The 25,867-nt window shown below is 57.9% G+C and overlaps 1 protein-coding gene across 3 annotated transcripts; it reads right to left on the bottom strand.

Annotated features, from left to right (window-relative positions):
- Positions 1-22: 22 nt before the first annotated feature.
- Positions 23-25,503, bottom strand: LOC131673160 (glycine, alanine and asparagine-rich protein). 3 transcript variants are annotated; one of them, XM_058950923.1, is made up of 5 exons: positions 25,035-25,503; positions 3,962-4,238; positions 3,711-3,876; positions 2,989-3,635; positions 23-2,102 (listed from the first exon to the last, which is right to left on the bottom strand). In XM_058950923.1, exons 2-5 carry the CDS (start codon positions 4,234-4,236, stop codon positions 1,907-1,909), a joined length of 1,284 nt encoding a protein of 427 aa, XP_058806906.1. In that variant the 5' UTR covers positions 4,237-4,238; positions 25,035-25,503; the 3' UTR covers positions 23-1,906. The 3 variants fall into 3 exon arrangements, with proteins under 3 accessions (XP_058806906.1, XP_058806907.1, XP_058806905.1); XM_058950924.1 differs by having other exon boundaries at positions 3,103-3,635; positions 3,711-3,882; positions 25,035-25,502; XM_058950922.1 differs by having other exon boundaries at positions 3,711-3,882; positions 25,035-25,502.
- Positions 25,504-25,867: the final 364 nt, after the last annotated feature.

The raw sequence follows: 25,867 nt of genomic DNA on the forward strand, positions 1-25,867 counted from the left end.
CTTGTATTCTTGTCTGTGTATGTTTTTTTTTTGTCGTTTTGTTTTGTTTTTTAATAATTTGCTTTTAAAGAGACTACAAAGTTCCGTTGTGGTAAATGACATATTAATCTCACTCTCTATGGTACGAACGTTTTTATTCGTTTCCTCCTCGAAACGCAGTTTTTTTTTCTTACTAAATTGTTTTATTACACTTCGACTATATGAGACAGTTTGACTGTTACATTTGGCAATTCGGGCAGCACTTGCGAGTTAAAGCTCCTTTACAGGCCGAGATCGAGGAGATCGATTCGATTGCCGAGAAGGCATTGTCGTTCGTGTGCTCGCTGGTCCCCGCGCGAGCGAAATAACCGACCGGCGCGCCGTGAAGCTCCTTGGGATCCGAGTCCTCGGCGAGACGCTGGCTGTTTGGTGGCGCGGCATCCCTCGAGCTTTCCGCGCATCGTTTAACAAGGCATCAGCGATAAAAACTCGAACGCGGGGGGATACGCCGGGAAGCACGAGCGGGGAACGACAATGACATCTCGTCCCGGACCGACTCTTTGGTACAATATAATTATTCAGCGTACAGTTGTTATTGTGTTGTTTCAACATTGGACTCCGTCGCCGTGAGCGTTGTCCCCTCCGTTTACAAATATTCCTACGGCAACGTTCCGCACGGATATCTCCTTGCTTCGCAGACAGTAAACGCAACGTTATTTTCGTGTATATACATATACACTGGCCTACACTAACGTAAATGACGCGCGCGAGCGTTGCTTCCAACGCGATCGCGCATGCGTGCAGTGTTCGGACGACACGAGGCGTTGGCCCTGGTAGCGGACGATTCCGCGCGACGATTCTCGGCAGCCGAGCCCGAGAGCTCACTGGGGAAAAGGCGAGGAAGGTGAAACCGAAAGCGTCGTCGTTCCGCGGTTCGTTGCTCGTGTCCGTCGCGCCTGCCAGCCATCGGCGCTCGCCGTAGATCCGCAGCAGAGAGAGAGAAAGACAGAGAGAGAGAAGGATAGATAGGAGAGACGCTCGCCTAGGCTAGCCACTGCGTTCTCCACGCGCCAGCTAGTCGGACGATCGGCCCTTCGTCAGCGCCTGCGCGAGCCGATCTTTGCGATGCCGACGTCGCCCTGCGTCGAGTCTCGCGCGGGCCGCGCTGACGATTTCGAGAGAACGGCCGGCCGGAAGGTACCGCGTACCGACGAGTATTTAGCAAGCTGGCGCGTCCAAAAAAAAAAAACAAAAGAAAGATGAGAAAAACAACGAAACGTTTCTTTTCGTCGTTCTCTCCTTCGTTTTACACGCATATGTACGTGCGAATCGAAAACACCGATCAACGTGGTTATTAGAGTTCTTTTTTCATTTTTTTCTTTTTTTTTCCGTACCATGTGACTCTATCGGACTTTTTTTTCTTTTTTGTGTTTTTTTTTTATTCTAGGGCTGTGTTAAACTCGACAAAACTTGCTGCTGCGACTTTGATATACAGGTTTTTTTTGGTTGATTTTTTTTTGTTTGCTCTCGGTTTGTCTAACAATCATCACGAATCAACAACTTACTTGGCTAGAGCGTAGGTAAAGATTTTGCTTTGTTCTTCGTTCGTCTTATAGCAAATTAACACACTCAGTTCAGCATTATATCATATATATGTTGATGCATATATATAGGCTCTGCAGCTTATGCACGACATATATGTATATGTATATATATATATGTGTGTGTGTATAATAATTATTACAACGATAGTCTCTCGTCCACAAACTTGATTATCATCACGTTCGTATAAAAATAATTGCCGTATCTCTCGGTGCACTTCGTATATATACATATATATATATATATATATATATATACGCATGCACGTACGAACACGCTCGCAGAGTTTTCCACGACGAGCTGGAAAGTGGTTCGGCAGCAAGTCCTAGAACAGTGTCTCCTGAGACCAGGCGACCGGCGACGAGTTGGGCCTGGGTCGCTGCTGCTGCTGCTGCTGCTGCTGTTGGGGCCGGTGTCGCAGCTCGATGGGCGAGGTGGCCGACGACGGCGGCGGCGAGCACAGTACGTTCGCGCCCGCGCTGTTCTGGCTGCTGCTCGTCGTCGTCGACAGCACTGGCGACCTGCTCGTCGACGTGCGCAAACAGAAAGCAAGAAAGGGCTGCGGTTAGTTGGGCAGGCTGCGTCGCGCTCGCGCACGCACGCACACACAGACGTAATCGTCGTTTCTAAATTTACAATGGTCACGGAATTTGTCACGATCGACCGATGCCGATCGCTGCGTGCGAGTGGTCAAGTCGTATTTGGTCTCGTCGGAAACAGTCAGATCAGTCGTCCGTGTACGTGGCGCATCTAAGATGCAACACTAATATCTCTGCGGTGCACATTATCAATCGCTGAAGATACGTAGATACGTAAAAAAATGAGTCTAATAAGTGGTTGATATCGTATATTTACACCGCGTGTACAATAAAGAATGTAATCTGTTGTTAGCGTGCGCTCCCAGGCCGGGAAACATCGGCCCGTGCCGGCGCCGACATCGAGCGCTCGCGCTTCCTTGTAAAATCTAATTGAAAGCCGTGCGGCTCGAGTGTTTCCAGGCCGTGGGCTTGCCTCGTTTCTGTGAGCGTTCCTAGGAGTGAGAGTGAGAGAGAGAGAGAGAGAGAGAGAGAGAAAGAAACAAACGGTTGTTACACATAGACACGCGAGAGTGATGTGCGTAAATCTGCAGTATATTTACAGTGAAGCTAGAGATATTTGTAAAAAGAGAGATGGACAGACAGACTGTGGCGCAGAAGTGACATAAAAAGAACACTTAAGTAGACCGAACCTATGGTTGGTCGGACGAACCGTTCGTTATGTCTTACGTAACTACGCCAGCCGCAACCGTGCACTGCCAAGAAACATCACACATGAAGTCAAGAAACAGGGAGGCAGAGGACGAGGAGGAGAGGAGGAGGGGGGCGGGGCGGGGCGGGGCGAGAGAGGGCTCGCAAGCCGGATCATCACCTGGGTGCATCGACAGAGGCGCTAATGGTCATGCACGCGCGCGTCGGCGCGGCGGCGAGGCGCGCGCGCCGAGCGGCCCGCCGGCGGGGCACGCAGCCGGCGCAGCCGTCCCACCTGTCGGGCGCGGGCGGCCGGACGCGCCTGCCGGGCGGCAGGCCGAGGCGCTGGCGGCGGCCCGGCTGGCTGGGCACCGGGCCGTCGCTGGAGTCGGTGGAGAAGCCCGAGACCTCGTCCTCGGTGTCGGGCGGCGCGAAAACCGAGTCGGAGCCGAGCGAGCGCAGCGAGTCCGCCTCCGGCGGGTCCACGCTGCCCATGGAGGCGAGGGGCGCGCGGCGCGGGCACAGGCCCGCCTCGCTCGCGCACGGCGACAGCTCGGGCGTGGGCTGGGTCACCTGGATGTCCACGGGCCGGCAGCGGCGCCAGCCGTGCTGGCGCGGGTAGGCGGGCGGCGCCGGCAGGCAGGGCATGGCCGCGGCCGAGCCGCGCCGCTCCAGGTAGCTGCTGGCCGTGCTGCTGCAGGTGACGGAGCTGCAGCGGCGCTGCGGCGCGCCGGCGCCGCCCGCCGGCGCCGCCAGCAGCAGCGAGTCGTAGCAGCCGCCCACCGAGGCGAAGCGCGGCGCCGCCAGCGGCGGCCGCGGCTCCGCCACCTGTCGATTCGCGCACGACGGTTAGTCCGGCGCTGGCGGCGGCCCCCGAGCACCCTCCCCCGGCGGGCTACGTGCCTCCACGCAGAGCGACCTCCGCGGGCCGCGGGCCGGCTGCGGCTGCTGCCTGGCGAGCGCCTCGATCGCCGCGGCCAGCGCGCGCTCCTCGGCCTCAGCCTCGGCCACCGCCGCCTCGGCCGCCGCCGTCAGCCGCGGGTCCTCCAGCTGCCGGTTGGACTTGCACCTACGCCTCGCGGGGCACAGGCAAAGCGTCGCTCTCGTGAGAACCGGTCGTCAGTGCGGCGCGCGCCGCGGCTCGAGACAGCTACCTGCTCTTGTAGACCACCAGCAGCACCATCAGGCTGAAGAAGCCGCCGAGGGTCGCGGCTATCCTCACCCCGGTCATCACGTCGTAGGTCTTGTAGAACTCGATTTTCAGCTGCTCCCGCTCGCTGAGCGTCGGCGCGGCTTCCGGCATCGCGCTCCTCGTTGCCGCCGCCGCCGCCGCCGCCGCCGTCGTGGTCGCTGGGCCCGCGCCGCCTCCGCCGCCGCCGCCGCCGCCGCTGCCGCTGCTGCCACTGCTGCTGTTGCCGCCGCCCGCCATACCTGCAAGCGCCATAGCACGATCGCTGCGTTAGAGGGGCTGCTCTAGCGGGGGGTCAAGGTCGCGCAGACAAGCCTGGGGCCGCGAGGGCAGGCAGCCGACCCAGAAAAACCGGGATGTTCGCGTGGCGCACGGCAAACCAGGTCGAGGATCGGGCTGAAATCCGGACGCGCCGGCGCGCGTCGGAGGGGCGGCGGAAGGGTGGGAGCAACAGGAAGCAGCCGCCGGAGCGGCACAGCGGGAGGAGTCGCTGCGGCCGCTGCGCGCCAGAGCCGGAGGATATTGATTGCGCTACCTGCAGCTGGCTGTCGCGCGCATACATGCTACAGGTCGTTTCCGCGCCCGACGACCTTCGCGACAGGGCTCGCGCGTATACGTACTCGCTGCAGTCCGACATCGTACGTCCGTGCACTTGTTGAATGCAACCTCCGACGGCGAGCCGCCGAGGCTACGCGCGCGTCCTAGCGCACGTCTCTCTCTCTCTCTCTCTCTCTCTCTCTCTCTCTCTCTCTCTCTCTCCCTCTCTGCGAGCGGCCGACCGGAGCGCACGCGAGGCCCGAGGCGCCTTCGGGCAGTCGGGCGGCAACCTGTGGATGAAGGCAAATGCGCCTGTCTTCACGCGCGTCGTTCGATCGCCAAGTTGGCCGTGAGTTTGCCTCCGACGCGCCGCGGCAGGATGCAAGCTGGTCCTTCGTCGAGTAATCCCTCGCGAATCGCGGCTTCTCGCTCGTTCTCGAGCAGTGAGCTTTTTTTTTGAGACTTGGCCGTGGTCGACACCTCGCGTATCCAGAGAACGGCGACAGATTCGACGAACCGTGTCGCAACCCGATGGCTGATCGATGTATGGATGCAGACCAACAGCTGCGTCACGTGCAGTGCGGCCGGGAAATCGATAAGCGCGCGCGCACAGCAGATTCCATTCCGCGGCCGTGCATCTCGATTACAATCGAGAGAGAGAGAGAGAGAGAGAACCGAGCGTTGACTGAGGAAATAACGCGGAAAGTTTGGTGGTGCGCCGCGCACTGTAATTAAGCACCCGAACTATTCTTGGACTTATCGAACGCGCCGACGTTGGGCAATTGTTTACAGAGCGGAATTCGTATAGCTGGCGGTCTGGCACGTCGAGCGAGTTCAGAATTGTACGCGGGCGTGCTTGGAAAATCAGCGAAGCCATGCAGCACTTTGCCGTGTTCGCGCGCGACCGCACCGAGCACCGGAGAGTGACCCCGGACGCCACTTGCGCCCGTCGCGCGCAGGCAGAGCGAGGTCGCAGGCGCCTGACAAGTCCACCGCCGTCTTGCGCGCATTCCTGCAGCAGCGTGGCCGGCGTTGAACAAGCCGCGCGATACCTTTTCCCATGTAACGTCCGCGCCCGTCGTCACGCGTGACACCCGCGCATCCTCGGCCGCGCTGCCGTTACGTTTTACGACGTATCGTACTTTACATTGCGCGTTTTACGAGCGCGCCTTGCCTCGCCGACGCTACGCGCTCTATACCCTTGTGCCGCCGGCGCGCCTTCGCATTTTGCTGCTGCTGCGATGAGAAGCCCGGGGTGCGATCTTCGATCTTGGACGATTTCGAAAAGGCAGCAGCGACGTGCCACGCTTGGCAGTCGACTCGACGACGCAACGGGTGAGCCTCCCGAAAGAAAGCCGCGCCGCCCGGAAGCGTAATATTCGGGACGACCCGGCGACCGAGAGACGGGCGAGTCCGCGAAACGTAGACTGCGAGCTCGAGCGCCGTGTAATCGCGTCGTCCTGGCGGAGCGAGGTACGTCCCCGATTTTCCCGGGTATAACTTGTTGCTTTGGCTCGTTATTACGCTTCTCCGCGCAGTGTCGTCGGGCCACTTTACCTTCCAAGGGAAGCCGGCTGCGCGCGTATCGCTGCACGCGGAGCGTCGATAAAAACGTCAATTTAACCGGATCGCCCGAGCGACTCTCGCGCTTTCACGAACACTCCGTTCCGACGTTTATCGGCTTGGCATTTGTATTTTTGCTCGAGCCCGCTCCAGCGGCCGACGAGGAGTTATTGGGTTATCGAGAAGGGGGAGGGAGCGAGGGCAATCCGCCATTTCTGCCGGACGGCAGCGCGGACGCGTTGACGATCCGTTTATCAACGGAGACGAAAAAAAAGGAAAGAAGGAAGAAACGATCCTGTCTTCGTTCTAGAATGATAAAGAAGGCAAACGGAATTGCTGATATCCGTTGTCTAGCTCTCTCGCTCTCTCTTTATTTGTAAGATTATGATTATATCACGATGAATTACAAAATGGAAGCAGTCGAATATTCACTCTCTGTCGTCAGGTCTTGGGATTTTCGTTAATCTACTCAATAGTATCGGTCGAAATTCTATCCAACTGATTTGAAGAATTCAACGCACCAGAATCTTAATACTCCGCTATGAACCTTTTCAAATTTTGATTAAATGGTACCGGTTGGCGAGAGACATATCCCCAGGCTACTGTAGAGAAGGTTGTAAGCAACGAGATTTACTTTACACCACAGCCGAGCCAAGTAACAACTCTCGTCTGATAATGAAATGCAGACACCTGAATAAGAGGGGGCTTGATGGAAACCGCAATAGTTCGCCGTTAATTATTATTACCGCCAGAGAGTTGAATGTACATTTGGCGTCTACGGCTACTTTGCACTCGTTATGCTCGTGAGCTTGCAATGCCTCTACATGTAAATACTCCCATCTTTGAGACGAGGCTGTTGAGCTATCTAGAAATCTTAGGAATGATTCACGGTCAGCTCCCCCGAGTTTAGAGCTAAGGGAAGGTCGTGTTTTCGCGACGATGGAAATATTCAGCAGTTCGATTAGCTCGTGTATCCATCCCAACGGATGGAAAACGGATGGATCTGATTCTATCTCTAGAAAACGGAAAATCGCTGTCCCAAAATCCTCGGCTGATCTTGCGAAAAGCCTAGACAAATCGCGTCTTGGTTGATCAAACACCTCGAAGAAAATGGACTTTTTCTTCGTGGTACCGTTAACGGTAACTATTCTTTGAAATATTTGGCTTCCGTGAACCACTCGGAGTTACGCGAGAGCACTCCGATAATTTCATCAAACAGTTTTGGTTATATCTTACTATGGTCAGATTACGAGCAGCATTCACCTGCAAACTTTCATTATTGAGTTTATTAGTTTACTCTGGTATTCCACGGGTCAAATCAAATCCTAACCGTATTGCTTTTATTATCTTGATTAATGGCACTGTTGACTGGCACTGTTGTCCATTATACATTAAAGTGCTCGTGCGCTCTTCGCTGATGACATCTGAATTTATACTCATTGCAGAAAAGAAGAGTTTCCAAAGCACACGTCAAAATTGGTTAGCCAATGTTAAAAGACATCCAAGTTTTATGGCGGTTACCCCGCATAAAATTTTTACAACTGGCGTACCTCAATATTTAGTAGGATCTTTCCCTAAACTACATTTAGACATGAGGCGCTCCGCGTGTACTCTTACTTCGGCTGATTCCTCTTACTTTGGCCTTTCCAGAGCAAACGCAATTACCTACGAGAATTCTCGGCATACGATCTATGACTTTTTATCGAATCCTTTCGGTCTCCGCTCTATGATTACCCGATAAACGGTCATTCTAATATTAGCGAGAGCTGAAGCTATTCACTGTTGTGCACTTGAATATTGTCCAACTTGAATTATAGCTATTATTTATTATTCTGTTTCCAATTCTGCCTGTTTATCATGCATTGTAAGAATCCTAGTTGTAAATCGATGATTTATGTCTTGTTAAATATAATGCGAATAAATGCAAACACACGAAAATTGTCAAAAGTGTTGATCTTGTTTATCTCGATTAATCTACATTCTCCATACTACGAACGCCACGCGGTTTAATTAAAAGAACTTTAGCGCAATTGAATAAAGTATCAAATCTTTCTCTCTCGCAGTCTCTCGAGGACTATATCGATACTGCCTGACTCGCTCGATAATGAAATTCATCCCTCCTTCTCCTCCATCTTTTAACTTAACTCGCGAGCGACACTGGCCATATTTGTCGGCCGACTGCGTCAAAGAGGAAGGCGGAAGGAAAGGACGGACACGCGCGAAATCTCGGGAGTGCAGTGTCAGCCGTTGCACTCGCGCGCCACGTGGGAACGTCCCACATCGCGAGCCCCTTCGTCACGCGATAAACGAGAATTGGTTTTTGAACGGTCGCCCCTTAGCTCCCGCGAGGGTAGGGTCGGCTAATCGCTTTCTCGATGTAGAGCTGCGTCGCTCGCAGATGAACGTGTGCGCAAGGGCTGATGGCGCCCGCATCCGTGGCTAACGACCGCGACCCACGAGGCCAGTTGACCGCGGGGATAAACAGAGTACGCGCGCGAGGCGCGGTTGCTCGTCGTCGCGCTGGGAGCCAATAAATTTTCACGGTAATCGAGGACGATAACGAGCGCGAATTGGAACGCGCTTGGAGAAGGGACGGGGGGGGGGGGGTGCGCGATCGATGCACGCGTCGTCCAATTGTCGTTCACGCAGAGACGATCGCACCTATCTCGCCGACCACGAGAGCTGCCCGTCCGCGGCTGTCGCGCGGAGAGCGTCGCGGGGCGCACGCGAGCCGGCAACCAGCGGGACCCCGAGCCCCTCGTCGCGCACAGATCGGAGCCTTCTATCCAAGGAGAACTCGGCGCAGCCTGATCCACTTTCGAAAAATGAATGTACTCCCTCCGCTGTCGCTTCTGTCTCTCCACGCTGGCTTTTTCATTCGGACTGAATATAGCGCAGAGAGAGAGAGAGAGAGAGAGAGAGAGAGAGAGAGAGAGAGAGAGAGAGAGAGAGAGAGAGAGAGAGAGAGAGAGGGAGCGAAAGAGGACGGCGAAATAGTCGTGCCAACAAAAGACACTCGCTACGTCGTCGTCGCTCCTCCCGCCGACGACACATATTGATCCTCTCGGCATTGTAAACTTCTCTCTCCGGAGTGGCAGCGCGCACGGATGAAAGAGAGGGAGATCCTCTCTATTACGTCGCGGCCCCTTACGAAAATACAACTCGGCAGCAGGCGCGGGTCTCCTCCCCCTGCCGCCTTTTCAATTTGCGTATAAATTGAAAAATGAGGCGAATTTCCGGGCTCGAGCGAGACGACAGCGGCCACCTGGCTACTATCCTTCGCGAAGACGCGCCGACGACTGCAGCTGGCCCACGGAGTCGCTCTCGAGAAGAGGGAGCAGCCTCGACTTCCGCGGCCAAAGGCGAGCGAGTCTCGCGGATCGAGGCGCGCGTTCGCCGTTCGCGCGACGAATCGACGGAGTCGATCGGGAGCGACGGAGCTCGCGCGAGAGAGACGTAAGACGGCGCGGGGGCGCCAAGTATCCGCTCCACGGCAGTTTGCGGGCAAACGGGATTTGCCAGCACCGCCGAGATTTTCAGCTCGCGATCGGAACAGACGGATGCGCGAGATAGAGATAAGAGATAGCGCGGGAGACCCGAGGGAACGCGAAAAAATACGTAAGCGCGAAATAGCCGATATCGCCGTCGCGAGCTTGCGGATGGAGAGGCAGGGCGGCGAGAAAGTATCGGAGGAAACTGTTTCCGCCCCCTTGTTGTTCTTTTCCGTCACGTTCGGGCTGGAAATGGCGAAAGCGCGCCTCGATGCGAGGACAGGAATGCGACGACGGCGAGAACGAAATCTCGGTCCGCGGCGATCGATGCGGTTTCGAGACGCCGCGAGAATTGGCGGAAGCTGCCGCGCTCGGCGACGAGCAGCAGGAGGGCCGCGGCATCGCGCGCTCGGATTACGCGCATCGATTGTTCGGCCGGGCGGTAGGCCGCCGCCGCCGCCGCCGCCGCCGCCGCCGCCGCCGCCGCCGCCGAGCCTAGAAGCAGCCGCCGGCTATCGATTCCATCCCGCGTGTGCGAGCGAGAGAGCCTGCTACCTGCCCGCATCCCCCACCAAGGCAGCGCCAGCCCAACCGTCAGCTCGCCGGGTCACCAGGTCAAAGCTCACGGCCGCGAACTCGACGAGTCTCCCGCTGTTGCGCCTCCGGCGTTTTCAGGTGCGCACTACGCCAGTCGCGCGACGGCCGCCGCCGCCGCTTTGCGCGCCGACTCCGCCTCGCAGATACGCTCGATTTTTCGCAGCTTTCCCCTGTTTCGCTCGCTTATCGCCGAGCGCAAGCTCCTTGTGAGCCTGACGGCGATTTCTCGCGCCTTTTAAATTTGAACGAGCTGGTTTTTTCTCTTTTGCCCGTTCCTAGCGTTCCTAGCGGGGACGCGCGCCAAAGCCCCAAAGTCAGCCGAGCTTGCGCGCGTCCGTACGTAGCGAGACCGAAAGGTTCGCTCGTCGCCGGAGCTTCCATGTCTGGCGACTCGATTAATCTCTCTCGGTTGCTGGCCTCGTTTCTGGCCGCCGCGCTCGGCGCCTACATTATTAACGACTGTCCGGAGCTCTCTCTCTCTCTCTCTCTCTCTCTCTCTCTCTCACTCCAAACGGAATACCCCCCGCGCGCACTCCCAGTCGTCGACGCGCTCGGAATGTCGGATCGGCCCTCCTCCTTCTCCTCCTCCTCCGCAGCTTATTAAAGAGGCGCTAGCGGAAGGGTCGGCTGTGATTTATGCAGAGGAGCGTCGGCGAGCCCCGGGATGTTTTCGCTATCCCCTCCCCCCGTTGCCGCCCGCCCAACCGCGATTACGCGCAACCCGCCGTCCACCGGATATTCGGATCTCGGCAGCCAGACCTCTGACGCTCGTCGTTCTCTCTCCCGTCCCGAGGAACACTCCGATAACGGCTCGCTTGACGCACGACGAAGGAGCGAATTTCCGCGCCGGCCATCCCCGTTCGCGCGGCCCGATCGCGCGCGGAGTGCGAGCCGCGCGGGCCGAGAGGCAGAGCGTGCGCGCGAGAAGATCGATCTGCGCCGCTCCTACCGATAATCGACGGAAACGGGCGTCGGGGGTTGCAAGCCTCGCCGTCCGCCGATGCGTGCACGCCTCGTTCGAACGCGAGCCAGCGTTTGCGACGAACGAGGTGGCGGCCCCTCGCGCTCGATCAACTTCAATGTTGCTCGGCCGTCGCTCGCCGGTCGTCGAGCCGCCAGCAGCCGATCGCCGGTTGTCCGCGTGTCCGGCCGAACGCCGAGGCGCAATCCTTGTGCCTCGCTGGACCTGGACGAGACCGAGAGAGACAGGCGGTGCTCCCGGCGGCGTTCGTTGCCGGCGAGCCGCGCAGCCGGAGCGATCCTCCTTGTTTTCCTTGGCTCCTGCCAATCACTCCTGGCTTCTCGCCAATTATTCCGCCGCGATCGCGGAAGCGTTGCCGTCGGCCGCGGCGCTTCCGCGTTCCTCTCCCCCCGTCGCTGTGATTTATCGACTACCAGCGAATGGTCACTGCGCGTCGCTCGCGGAATCAGCCCGCGGAACTCGCCGAGCACTCGAGCGGTGTCGAAGGCCTAGCGAGCTCTCGATGGGCCGATAGATTGCAGTGCGTGCGCGGCAGCTGTCATCGCGGCAGCGGACAATAGCGCTTCGCTGTGCACTTTGTGTGCGTGTATCTGGCGGGCCAATCGCGGCGCCCGACGGTATAGACAGGAGAGCTTTTGTCGAGCGAAAGTGGAGCATCGCTCGCTCGCTGGAGAAGAAAGAAAGTGCCGTGGTGCGCGAGCTGCAATCGCGCATCGGAAGGTCGTCGAGGTCTCTCTTGTGCCGGCGTATCCGAAATGAGCCTACCCCCACGGCGCTTGATCGCCGATCGATTGCCGCGGCCAGTATTACTCGTGCGACTGTCGTGCTCCTCGCGCTCGGCCAGCGTGCGCCGAGGAAACGATCGCCCGAGCCACAGCCAAACTGTCCGATCGAAGAGTCCCTCCAGAGTCAGCGAACGGTTTCAGCGGGTCGAGATGCCGTGCGCGTCTCGAGATTATGGTCGACGGACGGCGGCTCGGAGAGTGCTCTTTGTCGGGCCGAGTGTTCCGGGATAAGGGACGTGCCGACGTGCCGACGTGCCGACGTGCCGACGAGCGATCGAGGACAGTGGCTGACCCCCCGACGCCACGGCGTAGCCTTGGGCGAGCCCCGGCACTTCCGGCGAAACGGAGACAAGCACGACGAGCTCGGGCGTCTAAATGGCGGTCTAATTATTCACGGAACTTGCCTCGAGATCATCATCTCTCGGCGAGAGGGCTCGCCAGTTTCTTTATGGCTGGCTGACAATGCCCAATAATTTTCGAAGGGGCTCTTTCTCCGCCGCCGCCGTTGGTAGTCCGACGGCGTCGTCTCTCGGGTTTCACCCCGCCGCCCCCCGTCGCGCCGGCATTACTCTCGGCCTCGAGCGCGGATCTAGAGCGACGCCTGTCGCGCGGCAGAAATTCCTCGCGGGATTACGAAAAACTCGATCCATCCTTTGTTCTCTCGCCGCTCCTCCTTTTTATTTTCCCGTCGAGTGGCGCGCTCGGAAATCCTATTAAGAGAGGCGTTCCAAACCGCGCGTAAAAACCGCGTGGCGCCGATCCTCTTTTCTCTCTCAACCTCGCAGTCGAGTGCGTGAAGCAGTCGCACACTCCGGCCTGATAATTCTTTTTCGATAGACGTCGTCGTCGTCGCCGTCTCTCTCTCTCTCTCTCTCTCTCTCTCTCTCTCGTCGAGTTATTTACTCGGTCGCGACGCGAACATAATAGCCAGGCCATGACGCGCTCAGCCCCGAAGATTCCTCTGTCCTCCCGGGAGTGAGAGAGAACGCGCGGCTCGCTCGGGGGGGCTGCCTTTTTCGCGAGCGAGCTGCCCCGCGCTATCCACGGATCAACGTCGCGTCGCGTCGCCGTTGATCCACCGCTGCGCGTCGTCCGATCGATTTCTCGCCGTCCACGATGACGCATTCGAACGCGAGCTAATACGTTTCGGACGGGCTTTGATACTCGCTCGCGTCTTGCTTTCCTCGAAAGAGCTCGACGTGCTTCAATCAGCCGCCGCCTCTCGCTCTGATGCAATCAGCTTCCGCCCAGCCGAAAGATCAAAGCCCACCAGCGCTCTCTCGCTCTCAGCGAAACCTCCTTCAAGGGGTTGCATATTTTCTTTCGAGAGAGCTCCGAGCCGATCATTGCCCGGGCTTGTATTTTTCTTTGCAGGCGGCTTAATGATACTTTCCTTTCGTCTCTATGCCAGCTGAAGTGGAACTCTGTCGAGGCGAATTCAGCGCAATGGATCGAGATTACAATGGCTCGCCAGGCTCTGGAGCGCTGCGTCTGTGGGCGGCACATTTTTGCGCCTCTCGAACGCGACGGCAGAGTCGAGCTAAAACGATCGGGCTCTGCTGAGGGGGTGGGGGAGGTGTCCGAACAAACAACGCCCGACGCGGAACGAACGAGCCGGTTTGGCCGCGCGATTAGCGAATTTTTCACCGCCCGTGTGCAGCATTTTCCAACTTCTTTTATCGAGTGCTCGAACGAAGTCTTTATTTTTGCTTCGGAAATCCTCCGTCGTGCCGTATTTTGCGAAATTTATGTCCGAAACAGGAAAATACTTGCGCGAGAGGTTTTGGTCGGTTGAAGGCTAGTTTCAAAAGTTTGGTAATTAACTAAGTCTTAGCTCGGGTAGTTGAATTCTTCCGCGTACAGGCCAAATCCCGGGTGGAGTGCAAGAGACAGAGAGAGAGAGAGAGAGAGAGAGAGTGTACTATGTAAATAATGTCGAAGATTCGAAATGGCGGATTTTAGAAGAAAGTGACGGTCAGTCGGAAGGCGTATTTTCGTTTCGGATTGAAATAGAGAGAGAGAGAGGAGACTGACGAGTTGCAAAGTCAGTGGAAAAACAGACGCGGAGAGACGCTGACAGGCGGCACGAGAGACGGTAAAAGTTCAATCGCGAGATTGCGGCGAGACGCGCCAGTGCCGTGGGCGTTCGGCGCAGCCTCGGAGGAACTTTCGGGCGCCCGGCCGTCTTGGGGACGCAGCGGCTCGCGCGGCCAAGCCGGGGCGAACGACCGGCGGGCGACCGCCTCGTCGTCCGCTCGCAGCCGAAGCTTTCGCTCCGGCGGATCCGAACGACGATTGACGCGCGTCCTCGCGCCAGTTGCTCGCCGACAGGCCGAGGCCATCTTCGCGTCGGCGAGACTCGTCGCTTTCGTCGTCGTTGTCGTCGTCGTCGCGAGCGAGCGATCGATCGATACACGCACGGAGGCGAAGCGGCTCCGACGCGGTCGTTACCGACGACGAATGCAGCCGCGAAGCCGATGCATCGCGCCGGCGACAGATGCGCGCGCCCGTTTCTATTGCCGCTCGCTTTACTGCCTCGTTCCTTCTCTCGACGGTAGCTTCGTCTCCGCGCGGACTCGCTGACGGATCGAAATGCTCCCGTCCCCCGGTGCGGTATCATTTTCGCGCGGCGCGCGCGTCCCCTAATTAACCTCGACGCGAGCGAGAGCAGTTACATTTACGATAATGAATCCGTCGTAATTAAAATGTTATTTGCCCGCGCTCGCGTAAAGCCCCTCGGCGTCGCCGTGCGCGCTTTTTATTTCGCGCGCCGAGCTTCAATTTCATCCGCGTCAGTTGATTTTTCCCCCTTGCTGTCCTTTCGCGAAATTACGAGAAAAAAGTAGAAAAGAGAAAATGCGAACGAACTTCCCTATTATTTCCGATGGATTCGGCAAGAGGAAAATAAAAAAAAAGAGAAAGCGGAGTGGCCGTACGATCGAACGACGGAAAGTTGTTGCCGGCGCAGTTCCGAAACTCATAAACCACATCCGCAGCGATGGCGGCGGAAAACAAAAAGAGAGAAAGAGAGAGAGAGAGAGAGAGAGAGAGAGAAAGAACAAGACGGCGGGTCGTTAGGTTCGCCCGGTTATATCGGCCGCGGCATTTCCCAGCCGACGGTTCGCTCTCTCTACGAGCCCTGGGTCGATGCGATATAACTCATTCTGCCGAGGCTCCGTGGGCTGTACTTGTACAGGCAGAGACCGCACCACAGCAAAGGGATAATCCCTTAATGCAGCAAGCGAGCTTTGCGCGAAACGGGCGAATTTGAGTACCGCCCCCCCTCCCCAGCGGTACCGCTGCGCAGATATTTGCGGACCGTCTGCTAATGCGACTTTAACCGTCGCTCTCCTATGTCATTGTTTTCGCAAGTCCGAGGACGTCGCGACGGAAACCGGGCCTTCATCGGCGGCCGTTTAACGTTGGCGTCGAGCGTTCGCCTTGATCGCACGCTCCCGACGACGCTACGCTGCCATTAGAGATTAAACCGGCGCACACGCCAGCGAACAGGCGAACGATAACAGAGCGCGAGGCTATTTATACGCGCCGTGGGAGGCGCGCGCGCGCGAGAAGGTCCTCCTGGCGAGTCGCACCGCACTCGACGTTGGAAATTCGGCCGACCGAGAGCTGAGAACCGAGGAGACGACCTTCTCTTGTTCTCGGCAGCCCGCAGGGCGTCTCGCCGATGGCCGATCGCGCGCGTTCTCGGCTGATCGCAGACGCAGTTCTACCACTGGCGACGAGAGAAAAAATCGGTCGCCTCGGCGCATCTCGCTCCGGGCGGCGGACCGTTCGGTGGACCGTTCGGCGGTCGGCGCGCAAAAGCGGCTGCGAGCTAAATCCGTCAAGGCTCCGGCCTCCCCCCACCGCGGCCTCGTCTTCGATGATCGATAAGGAGGTGGCTCTTTCATCGACGAGCCGCTCTTTCGCGCCAAAGCCGCCTAATTGATAGCGCGGAGTCGGTTCACGGGCAAAGCTGCCGGTGCGCGCGGACCGCCGCACGCGGGAACTCGCAGCCCCTCGCGGACGGCGAGCTGGCCCGCGCGGGAGTAAACGTCCGCGGACGGCAGACCGCGTCGGTGAGCGGCGAGAGGCGAGGCGCGGGACAAAGGAGCGGGGCGCCACGCTCGCCTCGGTAATTAGCGAGCGCTCGCACTTGACCCACAACACTCGGCACGAGCGTGCCAGCGGGATCACGAATATCTACTCTGTTTCCATCTCGCCCTGTTTCCACCCTCGCGGCGCTTTGCTTCTTCTTTCGACAATTGCGCGTTACGGTTGCGAACACAGCGACTGCTGCGGCTCGACGCGGCTAATTGAAAGACCGCGCGCGCCTAACGCAGGCAACTCGAATTTCACGCGCTATTTCCGATTCCGCGCGAGCTGTCCGCCGATGTACGCGGCGTTTTACGACGGCCTAACGGCGCGCGATGCCTTGTGCCGCCGTGGTCTTTCGCGGAGCGCTTTTCGAGGGGCATGGGTAGGATTTGGCGAGCCGCGGTACGTTTATCGTCGTCGTCGTCGCGAGCCCGCGAGTAGGCGGCCATCGATACGCGCGTCGACTGTCAGCTGGATAAGCACGGCGAATAACGCGGGTCTGCATGATTTCGTTCTTGCCCAACCGCGGCTCATTTCCGGAGTAATTTTTTGCATAGAACTCGAATCCGAAGTCAGAATTTGTCCATCGCGCCAGGCTTTTTAAATATCCTAATTCAAAGAGGCGAAATAGGTCGTTTTTTTGTTATATCGGGGGTCTCGCAATATCGCGAAAAAAATTTTTTTCCAAAACGCGAACAGCCGTCCGAAAGGTCTATTTTTACTCTTTAAAATTCATTTTTAAGATTTAAGATAGTTTTTTCATTATATCGTTGATTAGAAGGTCAAGTGTTTTAGAAGTCTCAAAACAACTAATTTTCCGGATACGCATATATAGTACACGCGACAATGCTAGACTTTCAATCGCAAGCCCTTATTTTGCGGGTCCGTGTAATTGGTGGCCTGCCTTCACTCGTAATTGAACTCGCCTCGTGGCGACAAATTGCCTGGGCAGCCGTCGTAAGTCGTCGCTCCTGCCTGCGCGTCTTTCCAAGTCTCGTCGCGTAATAGGTTAGACCCGACAAGGTTTCGCTTCTTCGTTATTGGATTTTTCGTTTTTTTTTTGCCGCTTCTCGTTACGCGCGAGTTAGCGATTCACCGGAGATAAATCAACGACACGCGTAACGCTACAACGTCGTTCTTCTTTCGGCATCGAGAAGCGGAACGTGCTCCCTCGCAAATACCGCCCGCAAACGGAGCGGAGCAATTGGAATTTGAAAAAATGTATTTCCTCCTCGGGAGAAGCGCCGATGCGAAATACCCAATATTGATATTTGCGCGCGCTTCGTACGGTCAAGCAAATCGCGATTCGAGGGGAGGTTAAAAGAGGAGTGGATAGGCGAATAAAATCGGACCGGTATCGAGAAAATTAGCGGCGAGAGATTGCCATGGCAACGAGTGCGGAAGGACAAAGAAGAAAGCGCAAAGGGGTGAGCGAGGTCGTTTGTTTTGGCTAACCGAGCGCGGAGCCGAAGCTCATGGTTATGTAAAGTGCTCCCCCGAGACGTAGCCCGCGGGCGCGCATATGCCTCATTTTTGCGCGCTCGTATCTTTCTCTCTCTCTCTCTCTCTCGTTCTCCCGACTCTGAGTGCATATTCTTGGAAGGCCGCGGACGCGGCTTTTATTCGACGACTCGGTTTTTTACGCGGGCGCAATAAAATTATTTATCGCGTACTCTCTTCCGCCCCCCTCCCCCTCGCCATTTTGCTCCGTTCTGCGGATGACGTGTCAATGGCGACGGAGAATACCAGATGGCCGGTTATATCGTGCGATACAACAGCTGCGCGCTCGATGTCCGTGATTATTTCACTTCGTCGATTTGCTTTTGCTTTATCAGGGCATCCCATGAGCGTAAAGTTTCATTGCGAACGCGAGAAGAATCGGCGTCGAGCAGAGTAGTAATTACACAGGCAGCTCGAAAAATAGATGTTTATTTTCGCGCGGATCGCGGAAGAGGGCAGGAGGAAGCGAGGGGGGGGGGGGGGGGCAGACGAGAAAAGAAAACAGCGAAAGCGAAGCCACTTGAAAATTGGCAATGTCGGCTCGGCCCGATCGAAGCGCGGAAACTGTTTCCGCCGATCAGCCGGCCGCCATCGGACCTCCTCTAACCTGGGCGGCGATCGGCCGTCACGCGGCAGCTTTCGCGTAATGAGACGCCTCGGCTGAACTGGGACATCTAATTATACACGAGGGCCCTTCCCTGCGACCGCCTCCCTCGGCTTTGAACGTAGCGCTCCTCGCTCGTCCTCCTCTTTCGGCGGGCTTGGGCCGACACGGGCCGCCGCGTCCCTCAAAATTTGGACAACGCCCGACGCGACCCGCGAACTCGGCTCGACTTGGCGCGAGCGGTTATCGTCAAGCGTCGTTACTGCCAGGCTCGCGCTCTCGGCTCGCATCGATTTCCCATTAAAGTCGAGCAGCCTCGCCTCGAGCGCGCTCGCCGTTAATTCCACTAGACTGATAAGTTTTCCGCGAGGAAACTCATCAGTAGAGCTCGAGGCCGCAGAGACTGGCGTTCCGCGTTCGCGCTGCGGCTTTGCTCTCGCGAGCATTCGCCGAGAGACACTTTAGGGTGTAAGCCGCGCTTACGTCCTAATCGCCGGAGCAGTTCATCCAGCGCCCTTACTTCGCTCGACGGACGACCACAGGCGTGCGCGTATAACTTGCGGATGCGCGCCAAGGGGGGGGACAAGGCAGGGGGAACGATCCTTCGACCCGCGGCCTGGAGGTGCGCGTACACGTGTAACGGCGGATCAGTAATCTCGGCAAGAGGTGAACGCTCCCTGCAGCCTTGCCCGCCTCGCTCGAACGGTCGCTGCCGATTCGACAACCCCTCGCCGAGCGAGCGAAACACGGGCGGTTCGCGCGCGCCTCGCGACATATCACTCGGACCTGCACTGCCCTCGTCGGCTAGAGCGCAGACGCTCTACCTGTCGAACCTGTTGAACGCTCGTCGGAGAGTCGATTTATCTCGGCGACGCACCTCGTGCTCGCGGCTCCCGATCGGGCCGCCGACGAAGCATACGACGACAAGGACACTGGCGCGGAACGAAGGCCACGGCAGAGCTTCGCCATTGGCGGCGCATCGTCAAATTAAGCACCGAGCGCTACGCAGCCCGAACATTCACTGGGATTCGTGTACTCGACGTTTGGAGTAATCTTGAGGGAACGGCAAAAAGAGCGGGCGTAGTTTTAATACCCGTGCGGCTATGCGAAAGCCGACTCTGCACTAAAAAGCAGCTGGGCACACGAGAACGAGAGAGAGAGAGAGAGAGAGAGAGAAAAGCAGCTTTGCTCGCTCTCGCGCGACGAGCGCAAACAAACTTGCCCCGGAAAGCAATAGCCGAAAAAGCAGCGACTGCACTTGGGTACGAACGAGGCGCTAACGGCGCAGCTGACCGGCGAGGGTCAGCCGAGCGATTCCCACTTGCCCGTCGCTCCTTACAGTTGGTCGTCTGGCGCGCGCGTGGCGACGGCCTTGCTTAAGAGAGACACGACGACAACGACGACGACGCCCCAGAAAGCACAAGACTCTTGACCAATTTTTCGGCTACGTGGATTTCCTCACTGGCGCGACAATTACGCTAAACGAAGCGGTCGCTTCTCGGGTTGTCGATCGGAGCGGATAAGCGAGGAGCGCGAGAGATAATCAATTGGTAGGGCGTGACTCGTCGTGCACGCACGTCACCGTGTCTTTTGGTGCTCCACTTCCTTCTGCCCCCCCCCCCCCTCTTCGCCCCTCTGGTCGTCGATCGCAGCCCACGCGTAATCCCCCTTTCGCTCGCAACCGAGGACGTAGCTCAACGCTCCGACAACAGCTGGTGAGCCCGGTGGATTCGATCCGCAGAATACAACGGCGTCGTCGTCGGCGAGTCGAGCAGCACCCAGCAAAAGCAGCAGCGCTCGCGCGATTGCTCGTGATTTATGGAGAACTAGCTGCTGCTGCTGCTGCTGCTGCTGGCGCCACAGTAAATAGTTTAGCGGCGTGCATTATAAATGGGCTGGTCTTCTCGACGGCGGCGGCGGCGGCGGCGGCGGCAGCTGCACAATGACGCCAGAATTATCGATTGGCACGGAGCTGCAACTGTATACGCGCTATCGCGTTCGCTTGCACCCCCCCCCCCGTCGCTCCCCCCGCGCTAAACTGACTGCTCGCGGGTCGACTATGCCTCGATTTCGCGCCAATTCGGTTTGGATACTCGTCGGTGATCGATAATCGCGCGAGCGCGACTCGCGCTGCGAGCGGGCATTCGTACTCGGCTGACTATTTTTGGCACGGGGCTGTAAACCGAGTCTGACGCGCGCCAGTGGATTAATTGTCGAGGCCGCTGTACGCGCCACCCGCGAAGGCTCGCTGCGTAATTTCGTGCGATTCGAAGGCCTCGCTGCGAAGATGAAAAGCACACCCGAGGGGGAAGGGAGGGGGGACGAAATAATACGCGCGCGGACGAATCGATTTTGACCTCGTGCCGCGATTCGACGCACGGTTGCGCAATGAAATCCAAGCGCGAGGGCTCCAACGACGAGGACAAAAAAAAAAATAGACCAAAACTTATCGATCCAAGCGTGCGCGCGACCGACCGAAATACGACAGAGGAGTGAGAGAGAGAGAGAGAGAGAGAGAGAGAGAGAGAGCGCGCTCTGCCAAACCCAGCGAGTCCTACATCTGGCAAATCCCCTAAATAAACTGGCGTGATTTGCGCGGATGGTGAAAAAAGCGACGTTCGGCTGGCCGTCAAGGCGCGCTGGGATTCTCGCGTTGCGCCACTCGCCGTACCTGGGCGCTGCGCTGCGCAACAGGCGGCGGCGCCTACTTTCGTCCCTTAACCCCCCCTTCCCCGTGACGAGAGCTACGTTACTTTGCGCGCGGGATCGATGGCGAGCCGTCGAGCGCCGCAGCCGAAACGAATACTCGACTCCGCCGCCGATGGCTACCGTCTCTCTCTCTCTCTCTCTCTGCGATTCGCCAGTGTCAGTCCTCTTCCCCGCTCCCGCGGTCTTCGCGCGATCTCTGATTTCGGCCGTAGCTCTTCGCTCGGACCGCGTAGTCGTGCCAGGCTCGTAATCGAATCGGACCGCGCGGCAAAGTCTCGAATAAACATCTGGAATTACCAGCGTGATCTAACGGTCTACTTTCGACGCGGAGAGCACGGTCCGAATGCCCGTGCCAACGATGCTCGGATTGCATCGCGCTGTCCGTCGAGCTGATCACCGAACAATTGGCAGCGGAACGTCTCGCTCGAGCGCCCGATCGGCCGATGGAATGCTCACGGCCGAGCGTCGCGGCGACGCGAGGAAACTTTCCACTCGTGATTCGACGCCCGGCAAACTGTTGCGTTTTATTCGCGTCCTCCGTTCGAGCCGCCAACGCGTCGCGCGAAATCGAAATATTAACGTGCCGTCGGCACTCTTCCCGTCGGCTCACGGCGTCGATTGAACCGGACGCTCGTTTCGCCCCGCGAGAACCAATTGGCGCGCCGCGGGACGGGGTGGCGCGGGTCTTGGGTGCGGCTTGGCTCGCTCTTCCGACGGCGTCGGAGCGCGCGTGTCCGTTTACCGACCAGAGCGGTCGCTTCGGCGCCTAGTAGCGCGAGCCGAGTAGGGTCGGACGGCGACGCTTCCCCTCGACGGCCGAAGCGCTACTCTCTCTTTCTTTCTCTCTCTCCTAACGAGGATAAAACTCGTTAACGTCGAGAGTCGTTAAAGTTGGTCTTGCATCCGAATGCAGCGGAGGCGCAGTCGCGCGACGAGTTTGATGGCGCAGCTTGCGGCCGCCATCCACTCGAGCGAAGCCGCTCGTGGCCTATACTGAAATCAGCGCTACGAGGTGCTGCGCGATAAAAAGAAAATCCATACGGCCTGCCGCGGGAGCCGTTCTATTTTTACAGCGCACACGCGTGGCGCTTATTAATATACCCCGCGCCGCTCGTAGGCGACACCCACACGCGCGGCGAAGAGCAGCGCCGGATCTGCCTCGCGTACGTCGCTTTCATTCAGTCGCGCGCGCCGCGAACGTCTCTGCGCTCGCAGCCCGACCGACGCTACAGTGGCCCGAAAAGAACGCGCGCCCCGCGTTCCCATTGCTTTCGCGGCCGTAATTGGGCTCGTCGGCCCGGGAGTTACGAAAAAAAATTAAATAAACCGCTTTGAATTTCCAAGCTCAGCCGATCGGGAAAAGTTATAACGAGCTTTCTCTCCACTCGTGCGCGGCGATTTGACGTTGGCAGCGGAGAGAAGTAGAAATAAACGACGAGCTCTCGTTAAAAAAAAAAGAAAAAGAATAGTAGTGGCAGGGAGAACGATCGCGGCGTCCGATCGCAGTCTCCTTGACGGAGGATATCGAGATAATATCTGTCCTTTAGGGTGGGAGAGAGAGAGAGAGAGCGGAGGCGTCGAAAGAGTTACTCGACCTCGATTCGCCGGCTACGCGGGTATTATATCCATCGCTGCCGCCACCAGCGCTCGGCGCTCATCGTTCGCCAGTCGAAAAGAATCCTGAACGTCGGGAGACTCAATGGCAACGAAACGAGAGACTGAAGGGTATTTAGCCGAGCATTGTTCGTCGAGTGTTCGCGCGCATCTCTTCGGCGTGACCTCGCGCAATTTTCTCGTTTGCCCCCTCCCCCCGCGCTCTCTTCCGCGCGCGTGCGGCCTCTGCGACGGACGGCCCGCGGACGCGCCAGGAGGAAAAAAAACGCTCGAGCCAACTGCGCTGAAAATTTTCAACTGTCGTCGCGCGACGCGAACAGCCGGGCAAAGAGATAAAAGACTCGCGCTGCGGAAAAAATGATAAACGACGGCAATTTGTGCGCTTCGTTTTGCTGTTGCGCTCACGAGCCGTGTCAGTCCACTTGTGTGCGCGCGCGTGTGTGTGTTTAGCGTTCGATGCAGAAAGACAAAAAAAAAAAATGAAAGCGCATTTGCCCGCTTTTCCTTCGTCGGAATAAACACTTCCGACGGTGAATGTTTCTCGATGCCCGTACGTTGCGTCCCCCGCTCGATAGCGTCTATCCCATGCCATCGCCGAAATAATTCCGGGCAGTGAAACCGTAAAAACCGCCTTCCCTCGTAAAAGCAAATTAACGGCATTCGTTTGCGGTCATTTTTATCGGACGTGGCCTCCCGGCATTGCAAAACAGAAGCTTTAAGCGGAAATAAAAGGGAGTCGTCGGGCGCGTAAAAGCGCAGAAGAGAAGAGAAAAAAAGAAGAGCGAACGCGTAGCTTTTGGAGAGAAAAACAGAGTTGCGCGCCCGGGGGCTCGTGTTTTCGTCTCGTGTCGGCGAGCAAGTGCACCATCGAGCGAAACGAGAACGAAAATCCAGCGGGGCCGTCGCCGCAGCAGCTGCTTCCATTATCGAGCTCTCTACGTCTGAATCGCGCGCGGACAGTCGATTGCCATTGGCTTCGGAGATAAGCAGAGCAGCGCAACTGCGGTGAATATCGCACGACGCAGTCGCGCCTTCCTCGGCGATCGTCTCGTCGCACCTTTGGTTCGTTTGGCCGTCGACGCGATACCCGCGACACTCGAGATTGCATTTGAATTAATAGAGCCGCGACTGCTCGCGGAGGCGCGAAATTTTAATTGGAATTGGAAATCGCGAGCGTCGGCTCGGGGAGAGTATCGCGACTGACAATCAGTCGACGGGCGAATTGGCGAGATTAATGAGAGAGGCGATCGAAGCAACTGCATATCGTCGAAGGAGGTACTGGCGACACGCGTGAGCTGCGCGGCTAACGGATGCTCCCCGGTGCTCTGGCCGGCAATAAAATACCCTAATGGACGTATTTACGAGCTGGCCGACGCTCACCGCCCCGGAAATCACAGTGGAAGCAAAAGAGAGAAAGAGAGAGAGAGGTTGGGGGGGGGGGGCAACTTCTTAATTGCTGGCAAAGAAAAGCTGGAGTCGGTTCGAGTGGGCTTTTAACGTAATTGAAAAGCTCAACCTCGCTCTCTTCCGCCTTAGCGCTGCAAACAATCGGGTCCGCGGACGTAAGGGGCGCCGGAATAATTGCCGCACGCGCAGCCACGAGGATCGATCGCGTGCGGCCTAAATGCGTGGGACGCGGTGCGCGCGTCTTAATTAAACTACGGCCGGCGGGAGACTGAAATTTTACTGGCGCGTGTCTCTGCTCGGAGGGCGAACGCTCCGCGCGCCTTATTGCCGAATCGTGGCTAAGGCTCTCGCTGGCTTAGCATCCAGACGAGCCTCGCGAGTGGAGGCGACGGCTGGCGTGCGCAAAGGCGATGGGCTTGTAATTCTCGCGGGGATGTATCGCTGCTGTAAAAAACTCGGAGCGGCTATTTCTTCTTCTTCTTCTTCTTTTTCTTTCTCTCGCTCTCCTTTCTTATCGCCGCTTGTCTCACGCATATTTCGTGCAGGCAGGCCACTGGTCGAAAACGTTTGCTCGGCCGCAGACGCGCTTCCCGTTAATAAGTCGAGAGGGAGAGGCTCGCCGATCGATCGATTCATCCGCAGCCCTGCTCCCAAAGCAGAAAGAGAGAGAGAGAGAGAGAGAGGGAGAGAGAGCGAGAGGGAGAGAGAAGAGAACGCACGATACTTTAATAGCCGGCCACCTTTGACGCGAGTCTTTCGCCGCCGTGCGTGTCGATCCCTTCCGTCGGAAAGCACTGTGTTCTCTGGAGCGGAACGGCCAATCGCAATCACGACTTATCCCCGATAACAGCCAGGCGTCCGTGGATTATACGTGCTCGCGTGAGCTTGCAAGCTCGCCCGGTTCGTTTGATGCACACAAAGAGAGAGAGAATGCCGAGCTTTAGCCTCCCATCTGGAGCACGAGCGTTCCCTGTTTCTTTGTTTGCTCGAGCCCGCAGAGAAAAAAAGCATTGGACTGGTCTTGCGGGACGAACTCGGAGCAAGCTCGTCGCGCGCGCAGTGCAGCCGGCAGCGGCCGGGGTGGCCGATCCGCCGTCCGCGATCGGTCGAGAGCCGAGCCGATTGGCGGGCGTTCGCCGAGTGTGTCTGACCTTGGCAGGCTGGTGAGTCGCTGATCGGAGGCTGCCGACGAGGAGGAGCAGGAGGAGAGCGAGACAAGGCGGGCTGGCGCGGCTCAGCAGCGCTCTGGTCGGAGCCTGGCCTTGCGGCGCGGTCGGTGCGCGGTCGCGCTGCCCGGCAACCTTCTAGGGCGCGGGTGCAGCCAGCGCATGCTGCAGCCGTCAGCCGGCCGCCGCGCTGGCGCGCCGACCCGCGGCCGCCTCGTCCTCCATCGCGCACTCGTGGCCGCGGCCGATGCCCCGATCACATCCCCGACACACTTGCGCGCGCCAGTCGCGATCTCGCACTGCGCCGATCTGCCGCCCTCTCGCCCCCTCGCTCGCTCTGGCTCTCTGCCTCGCCGCGGCAGTTGTGGTATCGCAGCGCAGCTCCCCCGCCGTCCACGACTCGCCGTGCTCGTGTCGCGCGCTCCACTGTCAGGCGCCGCGCAGCAGAGCTGCTGCCAGGCGCGGATCAGCACCAGGAGCAGAGCAGCGCGCGCATGTCGCCCCCTTTCCTTCGCGCGCAACAGATACACGCTCGCCGCCGCCGCTGCTGCAGGTGCCGCCGCGGCTCCGACTACCCAAGTGCTTCTCTCTCTCTCTCTCTCTCTCCCTCTCTCGATCGAGAAATAGCACTCGCAGCTTGTACTCCCAGATTAATATTGAGGTTCCGGCGCGCGTGGACCGCATTGCCTACGAGAAGCTCGTTGGTTGTTTCCGAAGCTGCTTTTCACTCGCGAGCGCGCCCAGCCAGTGCGTCTGATGCGTCAAAGTAGACGCGACACCAATGAGTGCTCCGCGCGTCCGAACCAATTGATATGTCT

The sequence above is a fragment of the Phymastichus coffea genome, unplaced genomic scaffold (assembly GCF_024137745.1).
Source record: "Phymastichus coffea isolate CEN01 unplaced genomic scaffold, Cenicafe_Pcof_1.1 PCOF00169, whole genome shotgun sequence".
Taxonomy (NCBI): Eukaryota; Metazoa; Arthropoda; class Insecta; order Hymenoptera; family Eulophidae; genus Phymastichus; species Phymastichus coffea.